The sequence below is a fragment of the Grus americana genome, chromosome 17 (genome assembly GCF_028858705.1).
Source record: "Grus americana isolate bGruAme1 chromosome 17, bGruAme1.mat, whole genome shotgun sequence".
Classification (NCBI taxonomy): Eukaryota; Metazoa; Chordata; class Aves; order Gruiformes; family Gruidae; genus Grus; species Grus americana.
In genome coordinates, this window is record NC_072868.1 from 3,307,755 (window position 1) to 3,318,510 (window position 10,756).

The 10,756-nt window shown below is 52.0% G+C and overlaps 1 protein-coding gene across 1 annotated transcript in view; it reads right to left on the reverse strand.

Annotated features, from left to right (window-relative positions):
• The window catches only part of TOX2 (TOX high mobility group box family member 2), a 155,154-nt gene extending 149,623 nt beyond the window's left edge, over positions 1-5,531 (reverse strand). The window contains exon 1 of the mRNA XM_054845986.1: positions 5,358-5,531. Coding sequence (XP_054701961.1) covers positions 5,358-5,459 — 102 coding nt within the window. The 5' untranslated portion in view covers positions 5,460-5,531. The remainder of the gene's footprint in view (positions 1-5,357) is intronic.
• Between the last annotated feature and the right edge of the window lie 5,225 nt (positions 5,532-10,756).

Sequence of the window (10,756 nt, forward strand, 5' to 3'; positions counted from 1 at the left end):
TTGCAAATCAACAGGAGCTGCCTGCCAAATGAGAATAAAACAGGCCCCAAATTAAAAATTTGCCTGACTTTGTTCCCCATCCAAAATCCTCCATCTCCAAAGAAAGATTTATGCTACTTCAAAACAGAGTTGGCTTAGAAAGTAGAAAGGAAAAGAATATATTTTATCTTCCAGAATGGCAAAGCAGTTCTGGAACGATGAAAAAGGGACCGTGTTTATCACTGCGAAGTACAATTTATGGTAAAAGTCAAAACAAAACAGAATGTTCCACAGAAATGCATTCGCTATATCGACCCGGGCTCATACCAGCAGCTCAGATCCCATTTCTGAAGGGTTCTTAAAAGAAGAAGAGAGCATTGGTTGCAGATTAATACTCATCTCATGACTAGTAGATTTTAATTATCCATAATTTATGATGGTGTATTGGCAAAATAGTTTTTGTCAATTCATCAGGCAAGACACAGAGTGCGTTTGGAGATGCAAAGCACAGAGCCCTGTTAGAAAGATTTGGGACAAGTTTTGATGGTGCTGTTGAATCCTGCAGAAATGCTACGGGGTCAGCAGGGCTCCCCAGCACGTATCTCCCATGAACTGCCGGAGATGCTGCAGGTCCCCCAGGACCATGGGCACCCCCAGTGTCGCAGCAGCGTGCTTCCTCTGCAAGGATCGCGTATTCCCACGCTGGGTCCTCCTCCCCGTCAAGTGCCTTCAGAGGAAATCAGGCACCGCGCTAACCGAGTCTGATCATCAAAATACCACAAGCAACTAAGGAGAATTTATATTTAAATTTCTTTCTGCAGGAAGAATACAGAGATGTTAATTCACTCCCCAAAGTTACCCGTAGGGAACAGGAGCATTCCTCCACAGCACAGCACCACCGCATACACCGCGTGAGGATTCCTGCCGTATCCCTCCCTTGTAAAAGCAATTTTCCCCGGGCTAAGGAGGAGAATCTCCCTCCTGTACTTTGTGGACCTACACAATTTAAAATCTGGGAAAATCCTTCCATGCTGGTACATCAACCAGCACACCAGATCCTGTCGCTAAAGCTCTGCTTAGAGCAGAATGAGCCCCTGTGTTACTAAACTGTATGATTTTTTTCCATGGTTTACTTATCGTGAAATACAGAATCAAAGAATCTCCCTAGAGTTTAAGAGGGAAAAATCCCCAAATTTTCACAAAGCAACTGGAGGGACATGAAAATACCCCACCACAGACCAACAACCCCCTTACGTGGTGCAGGACCGCGCTGCATCTCCCCCGTAACACCATCACAACACCCAGGCAGCAGCAAGACACCGTGAAAGCTTCATTTCCCCGGCAAGGGAGCAGGAGGGGGGTCTGCAGCAGGTACGAATGCCCCAGGAAAAAGGCCAGAGAGGACAGAAAAAGGGGGTTTAGACCCAGATTTAAAAGGGGAATCCGAAATGGAGGTAGGTGCTCCCTTCAGCAGGGCTCAGGTGGCCGATGACAGAGACGGGTGTCGCAGTCTGGACAAGGGCTCCTTGCAGAGATGGTACCACTTTCAGCTGAACCTCCCCAGCCCCTCGCCGCCGCCGTGCAGACACAACCTAACGCACAAGAGGTGTTTCTTCTGTGCGGTCCCAGTGATGGAGCAGGTCCTGGATCCGGCCCAGGGGAAGGAGGCGAGGGGCCAGCACCCTGGAGCAGGAAACACTTGCGGCAGCGTGCCCTAGGGAGGCTTTTGGGTGGCTCCGGGAAGGTGTCGCTTCTTATTACCCCTGCACCTTGGGCTGAGCCCAGTGCAACCCTAAAAATCCTGCCAAGGAGCATCAGTCCTCCAGGCTGCGAGCGGCAGCTCCCCGGGCACCGGGAAGTTTGGGGTTGGCTCTGCTTCCCAGCTGCCATGGCAAGCTGCTCCACGCAGGATCACCTGTGATGGGGACCGGTTTACGTGGGGAGCCCTTTTTCCCCTGCTTCGATGCCAGCAGCGTGCCCAATGCATAAAAACTCCTCGCCACATGCAGGCAGCAGAGGGGAAGGCTCCTTCTCACCCTGCCTGCCGGGGCATGAGGGACCCTGTTCTCCACCCATGGGTGTCCAGCCCCTCGCTCCCCACCACTGGTCCCTCCCAGTGGCCAGCCCTTCAAGGGAAAACAGGGATGCTCCAGAAATGGTTAAAGAGAGGGTGCAAACAGCCCTCTTCTGGGGAGGCCTCGGCTGAACGTACGCTCCCGTTTCATTATCCCTCCAAACATCCCTTATCCTTTTAAAAATGGAACTGCTGATACGCAATAGGCACCTCTGTAGCTGCAAAGAGAAACTGTGGCTTACTGCAGCGTGCAAGTGAGATTGGAGACCTCACGGTAACAATATCATGTTCAGTAAGTGCACGAAACAATTACATTAACGTTTCAGGATGCTTTGGGCTAAAGCACCTCTCCCCGGCAAGCTCGCTGGCGATGGGTGCGCAGGCAGAGCTCTGCCGTGCTCTCAGCCAGCTATTTATACACAGTGACAGTGCACACTCCTTCCCGGCTTCTCTGCTTCCCCCCTAAATAAATAAATAAACCAAGCAGCCCTTCAGGGGAAAAAAAAAAAAAAAAAAAGCCAAACCTGAACAAGACAAGCCCTTTAAATCGCAGGGCTTTAAAGCCCCACCATAAGTTCGGCAAAGCAGGAGGACGGCAAAGAGCCTGTAAGTGCTCCTTGCCCAGCTCCTTCCTAGTGCCGGATTTCACCCGGGATACCTGCATGCGGTAGCAGGACAACTTCTGATTTTTCCAGCCCACCCTACCCTCCTCTGTAGCTTTTTAAAGTGGAAATGTTTTGAGGCAGACACTGTCTTAGCTCAGCTCTGGGCTGAGCAACCAGCACAGGATGGGAGTGACGGGGTTGGGACCAGTATGAGTTTTTGGAGTCTCCCAGAAAGGTCCCATGCGGCTCTGAGGAAGCGGGTGTGCTCAGACAGCACTCTCCGTAGCGGGCACAAGATAAGAGCACGCTGGTGGCGATCCTCAGCCGTACGCCACCCCACACCAGCCAGAGAAGCTCTCCGAAGCAAAGGCAGCAAAGGCAGCCGGTGATACCTCTGCCTGCTCCGCACTGGGCCACGTTTTGATGCTGAAGTTACAACCGTTGTACCTGCTTTTAGACGGGAAAACAAAGTCAACCCATTTCATCTCTGGCTTCGTTCCAGCAGCCTCACCCCACAGACAAACGTGCACCGCTGCGCATAAGCAAATGTCATTTGATAACTCAGAAAAGAAATGAAGAAGGAGGAAAAAAAAAAGAAAAAAAAAAGAGCCCTGAATAGCAGAAAAGGGTAAGTCACTTCCTTTCTTCCTCCTGCTGCCGTAAGATCCTCCGTAGCAGTGACAACAGCAGCATCTGGTGGCAGTGGTCAGTACCTGGGGTGCTCCTCTCAGTGTCCCATCCACCCCGGCCAGCACCAGCACCAAAACGCACCCCACTCCTTCTCCTGGGCTGCGCTCGCTGGAGACCCAGAAGAGGTGATTTCCTCCAGCCTCCCCGTCCACAGCGCCGCACAACAGCAAGGACCCGTGGATCAATTGCGATCGCCTAATCCGGGACTAATCTCAGGGATTCAGGCCACGGATGAGCTGACGACGTGGGGCCCCACGCACCCCAAGGCTCGGGCAGGCGCTGCTGGGGGGATGCCTGGACCACGCAGCCCCACGGCAAGGGCCTGCAGCACTGCGTGCACGACAGACCACCAGCTCCTGCACGGAAAACTGGAAGGCAAACTAAATCATATTCACATCTAACAACTTCTTGGCAAAATCCGAGTTCCTAAAGCCAGCAGGATTTTGGGGTTGCCGCGGTTCCCAGCGGCACACATTTGCATGATCCCAGACTTCCAGCTTTTGCGCACTTTATCGGCTGAGGTTTCAGTAGCGCAGAAGACCTGCTCCCAGGTGACCGTCTCTCGATAGTATTTTAAGAGCATATTTAGTGTTTTAAGAGCAACGGCAATGATAACAGAACAGTTTGAAACTAGCAGTACGTGGATACAGAAAAAAAATCAATTTGTTTTCTTTCAGCATAATCAGGCATCTCAAAATAAATTAGAACTATTAAGTTTGCTACAACTTAATAAAAAGAGATAAATAACCCACATGACAGAGAACAGTTAAATATATATATTGATACATAAAGATTAATTTGCTGCATCTGGGAAGCCACAAAGGTTTCTCTCTGCTTGTTTCTAAAGAGTTTGATCCCGAAGCCTCAAAGCAACAAGATGAGCCATGGGCATCCTGAGCCGCAGTCCCAACGCCGGGTAGTGTTTTCTCCCTTTATTAACTTTTTTTCAGCGCAATCACCCGAATTTGGCCCAGGAGGAGGCAGCCAGGGTGATGTCTCGGTTGATTCCCACCCCCCCCCAAACAGGTCTCGCTCCCTACGGCTTTGTTGCTGTAACATCAGCGCTGTTTACCTACACGCGAGGAGGGCGATACTCGCAGAGAACTATTTATCCCTGAACTACAGCATCTGTCCGCTCCGCTCCGGCTTCTCTCCGGTGAAGGAAATTTCCTCCAGCACCTGCGGCGCTCTCAAACATCCCCCGCGGACCCCTCTCTCGTTACAAGAGGAGGGTGCTTTGCCTTGCAGCTGCAGCGAGCGGGGAAAATGTAGGTTAGGGAGCTTTCCCCGCCGTGCTGTGGGTCTTGGGGAGCACACGCACGCCCCACACACCCCCAAACCCGGCACTTCACGGGAGCATCAGCTCCCGGGGGGGGGGGGGGGGGCTCCGTGCCCCCCCCCCCCCCGGGAGGTGCCAGCGGCCCCAGCCCAGCGGCTCCGCAGCCTTGCGAAGAAGGTACAAAACAACCCAGCAAACACCACCACCACCACCAAAAGTGCCCGACAACAACCACAACACCACCACCACCACCAAAACCGACCCACGTACGCGGATCGCTTCGGGCCAAACGCGCCCGTAGGGAGAACGCGAGATAAACCCGCCGCTGTAAAACGAACACACGAACAGCCCCAAAGAGCCGCGCTCACCCCGGAGCGTTTCTCTCCCGCCCGCGACCGCTTCCAGCCTGCCCCGCCGAGCAGCGCCCCGGGCTCGGGCTCCTCCCGCCGCGCAGCTCCGCTCGCCCCACCGGGGAGCGCGGCGGGGCCGGAGCCGGGGACCGGACGGTTCTCCCCGCGCCGCTTCCCGACCACTTTCAAAATTCCCTCCCGCAGGAGCCGGGCGCCGCCGGCACTTTCCTTCCTCTCCCCACACAACCCCCCCCACCCCCGCTCCCCGCCCGCGGAGAAGTTGCGGGACGCGCAGAGCGGAGCCGCCCGGGCAGCCCCGCCGGGCACCGCCGCCCCCCGCACCCCCTCCTCTCCCCGCACCGCCACCGCCGCACCGGTACCTTGTTGCAGTGATAATAATCCAGCGGCCCGAGGCAAGTGGGGTCGGCGCCGGGCAGGGAGCCCACGGCGGTGGGGGCGGAGGAGTAAAACCTAACGTCCATGCCGGGGCTGCGGGCGGCGGCAGGCGGGGGCTCCAGCGGGCATGGACCCGGCTGCGGCGGCGGCGGTGCCTCTGGCGCGGGGGGCGGGGAGAGGGCGGGCGGCGGCAGGCGGGGGGGCGGGCGGTGGCCCCCGGCCCGCCCCGCTCCGCACCGCCCCGCGCCGGGGCCGCTATTGTTCGCGGCGGGGCCGGGCGGCTCCCCCCGGCGGCCGGGCCGCCCCCGCCCACGCTGCCGGTACCGGCGGGTGTTGGGGCACCCGGGCTGGAGCCCCTCCGGGGGCGCCGAGTAAGGGGGGGAGAGCGGGACGGGCCCTCTCCCCCTCCATCGCCAGCCGGCCCAGGGAGGGGAAGGCTGCAACGGCCGCCGGGGGGCCGGCAGAGACACCGGATCCCGCTCTCTGACGGGGACCCTGTCACGTCTGCTCTGTCCCCCCAGCCCTCACCGAAACGCCGTGCCCGGTTTTGCCCTCCTCCCGACGCAGGACGGTGCCGAGCAAGCCTTCCTTTCCCCCTGCGCAGCCCCTGGCGCCCACCCCCTGAAGAAGGATGCTTTCCATCATGCCGATCCACCCTAAATAGGACCCCATCACCAAAAGGCCTCGCTTCCCAAAGGCCTGCGTCTCCCTACACGCTCTCCCAGCCGGGGGGGATGAAAAGCGGGTCTCAGCCTCGACGCCGGTGTTGCCTTCCTGCTCCCCAAGGCGTGGAGACCTGCGGCCTCCCGTCACCCGGCTTCGTACACCTCGCCGTCTTTACGGACCCCGAAAGGCAGCACCCAGCCGTGGCCAACCGGCAGCCCCCTCTCCCGCCTGAGTCCCCACAGGCCGGGGCTGGCAGGGCAGACTGGCACGGAAAGCCCCAATCTAGCAGGTGGGGAGGGAGGATGCTCTGAGGCGGAGAGGCTGAGCTCTTGCCCAGCACCCTGGGCCGTGCAGGATTACCCCCTTTCTGTGACACCACTGCAGGCCCTGCGCTCTCCCGCTCCCTTCTGCACATCTCCCGACAGGCCCCTCAGAAAACCATCCCAGTGGAAGATAATGTTATATACGGAGCGGTATTGCAGTGTGTTATTCCATTCCCAGATACAGCGAGTTACCGCAACTGATCCATATGCTCGCAGACAGCTAGGACAGGGCTGATAGTCGGTTTTCTGGCAAATCTCTGATGGAAATGTCCCCCCCCCCCCTTTTTTTTTTAAATCTTGATTATGAAGGCACAGTTACAACATGAACCCTACAGGACTCTGTAGCTGGAAAACGGAGTTAAATAAACGCTGAGTTCTTTCATTGCGAGAGTGCGGCCAGCTCCTGCCAAATTCAGGAGCGGGGAGGCGGGCTGGGGTTTCGAGGGAATGCCAGCTCTGGGAATCGAGTGATTATGTAAAAATCGTAGCTCTCATTTAAATGAAAAACAAGCTTTTAGCCCTCGTGATGGTGGAAAAAATTGATCTGAGGATAAAAATTGATTTGGGCACAAAAACTACTTCACATTTATTATTATTTTTCAAACCGTATGAATTTTCTGGAGAATCAGCATCGATCCTTCTGTGTTTAGCAGCGAAGCAGGTCTGCTTGCGGGAGTTCTCCACGCGGCGAGCTGCTCCGAGGGCTCCCGGTCAAAGGCATTATAGAGACGTATAATATTTTGCATTACAACTTCGAAGATCTGTGTTCAGCTGACCTGCGCTCTTCCTGATTTGCACACATCCAGAGAGGGATGGTTTTCCTCCCTGTTTCAGCAAATACCGAGCGACATGTCAAATTATTAGAGCTTCAATATTTTTGTAAAACCCTCCTAAGTACAGTGACTAGTATATTATGAAGTATAAATAATTAAAACTAAATGAGAGTTGTCAAAATAATGGAACAAAGTGTATTTTATGATGCATTATTCTAGCTTGTTTATCCACGAAATTCAGTAATTAGTAAGCAGCCTCTGAGTCATTAGTATGAATTAGAAAGGTTTTACTGTATTATTATCTTTATTAATTATCATAATTATTATATTTCATATATTGTGGAGTCATTGCTAGCAGCTTTACAGTTAAGGCTGAATTGGCTTTTTCACTTAAAGCGGGATTTAATTCTGTTGTTTCCTACAAAAATTAACACATTTTGTCACCAAACTTGCAGCATCTCCCTGGCAGCTATAACCCCATTTCTCTTCAGTGCCTGAGACACCGCAACAGTCCCATTCAAACCATTTTAAAAGCTCGTCTTTCCCAAACGAAGCACCGTTTTCTTAATGCTTCCTCAGATCCCCGGAGCACGAGATTTACAACAATCAGCCCTGTCAAACTTTGCACGTTCCTCTGCCTTCGTTAGACCTCAAACAGAGACTGATCTGAAAAACCCGTCGTCACAAAGTGTTATTGCTATTAATATCCATAAATGCCTTTTTTTTTTTTTTTTTTGATATATGCCAAGGGAAGCTGGCAGAAGAAACGCTCTTCATCAAACAAATGTTCTTACAGCTCACCTCGTGTCTTCAGTGCTTCTACTCGTTAGACTGTCAGAAGAAGATAACGTGGTCGAGTGGAGCATCAGTCGGCTTCCCAGCACGACCCCTGGCCATGGCCTGGAGAATGACCTGTCACGAGGTGTCTCCAGCCTCTGCAGCGCTCTGCCCCTGCGTCAGCAGCTCCCGCTGCGCCGGGGCGGGGGGGACCTGCCCGGGCTCACCACGTGTTCAGGAAACCTCCAACTTGTACCTGCTGTTAAATCCTGCTTCAGCCTGTTTTTACCTGCGTTTCAAAGTATTTTGTCCCTGGCGGCAGTTTGGCGTCTGCCCCATGGAGCAAGCGGGGGTCTACAAGGAGATGCGGATTTGTCTGAACTTCTGCTTTCCCCTAGCACTTTGGTGTCCCTCTCTGCGTAGGACCAACATTATACAACCTCTCCCCACCAAGGCAGGGGGATTAATGGTGCGGAGCTTCTTCCTGGCAGGCGTAGGACACACCGTACATCTTACCTGGGCTTGCCAGGCTGCCCCGAGGGGACTGCAAAGGTACAGCCAGCGCTGGCCAAGTTTCCGATGAGGATGACTGCATCTCCTGAGCTCCACGCCAGACGGTGTGTGCACACAGCAGATGTGCTCCTGCTGCGTCACCCACATCTGGATTGCAGCAGAGCTTAGGAAGGAGCAAGGTGCCTCATGCCCCTGGAAGGTCTCTCTTTGGGATCTCTGTTGTCCGAATGGAGAGAGCCGAATGAATTCAGGCAACTACTAGTTTTTGCCCCAAGTGGGGGAATTTCCTGGGCATGGATTTGAATGCAGGTACCTAAATTCTACCCAGACCCTACTTTTTGATATCTATCCTGTCTCAGTCTTTCCCAGCAGGTCAGAGAGAAAGCAGCTTCTCCTTTTTCAGAGCTGGTGATAGCAGAAAGAAGGCTGAGCATCCCTGGAAAGCCCAGCTCTGCAGGAGCCACTGCAGCAGGGGGATGTTGAGCCTCACGATGACAACATGCTTGTTCTCCTGTAGCGATGCCCATGTTGGACAGGTCTTACCTTCCAGTCGCAGAGACTCAGCTCACTTTGCATTAGATATCACCAGCCGAGCAAGGAGCATCCCAAGGGTGCAAAGAATTGCAGGGATCAGCCCCAGCCCATGCGCCTGTTACCGGCACCAACATAACCTGTAGGAATAATTGAGGTCAGTTAGACCTCAAAAGACCATCCTTGGGGGATCTCTCACTGCAGTGGGGAAATAAAGGCCAGACCTCCAGGCAGGTGGAACGTCCTCACCCCTCAACACGACATATGCTCAGCAGAGGAGCAGCTTTCACGTGGCTCAGTGGATCAGCCATTGATCAACAAAACACCTCCTGGATCCACAAATAGAGGACCAAGGTAAAAAAAGTGAGTCAAGGCCTTGTGTTTTGGCCAAGAGTCAAAAGGTGAAAGGAACGGTCCAGGATGGCTGCATGGACAGCAAAGCCAGCGATACCACCCGAGCCGCAGCGTTCAGAGCAGAGCAGAGCCGAGCCAAGCAGCTAAACGCAGAAACGAAAAGATGCCGTTCTTTCCCTTCTTTTCACAACTGACTCCTCACAAAACCCAGAACATTTGTAGTTGCTTTGGCCGGGTCGTTGAAAGAGGAGCTCCAAACATGACAACTCACATTTCATGCCTAACATTAGCCCTGGAACAGAAACAGCAGAGTGTGATTATCTCAGCAATCCCATTTAAGCCACACGGACTCCTCACAAAGAAGAGAAAACTCGACAGTGAGTATTTCTAAATATTAGGCTAAACCTGAACAATCATAATTTCAAAGGCACCTTTTAGAAGCAGGAAAAACTGTCGGAATCTATCAGTTTCATTATTTGTTTCAGAGTAGTCCTCCTCCTCTCAACATACCATCTAAAATGCCTGCCGAAATGATTTTTAAAAAAAAAATTAGCACAACACAGTTTATTACTTTAAAATACTGATATCATTTTTCCACTGTATTTTGCAGCTATATTTTGACATTTTATTCTTATCCCCAGTTTATTTCCAAGAACTATTTAATTCAGAGCTACACTCCTCATTCCTTCTAGAAAGTATATAGATCTCTAAATATTCAGTAGTTTCATTGGTCATAAAAATGCTGAACAAATGGATAAAACCAATTGCCAATAAACACGATGCAAATGTGTACATTAAAATGCAATGAAATTGGATTAATTAAATCCACATTGCATCTGGATTTACATGTAATACAAAACAAAATTAAATGCAGCTCAAGAGCTTCCTATTACTTTAAAACGGGTCTGGCTGAAAGTGTGTTCGTTTACCTGCGTGTGCTCTGGGTCAGGAACTGTGCCAGTAAATAAAAACATCCACAATCTAGATAAGCTAGATTTGACCCACAAATCAAGGTTATGAATTTGGCATTTCACGTCATTTAAAATCTAATGTAAAATTGCATCTCTGCTAACAAAACTGATGGTATTAGGCCTTCTTTTTGGCATTGGGTTTTGGTACCTGTCCAAAAAATCTTCTTGACATCCTTTAAATGCAGCTATTTAACCACCTGTCACTTTGCTTTAGACGCCCATTGAATTTCTGACAGGAAAAACATTATTTTGTCTACACATTATTTCATGACACAAGAAACGTAGCAGATATACAGCAAAGTTTACACATTGTGTGAAAATCTATTTAAAAAAAAGAGAAGAGTTGTTACATGCTACTAAGGCAATTACTCCATAATTAATGTCATTGATAGGATAAAACATTCCAGGAACCCAAATATAACAAAACAAAACAAGCTCAGACAAGACAGAGAAGCATTAAGGATGCTCACACATT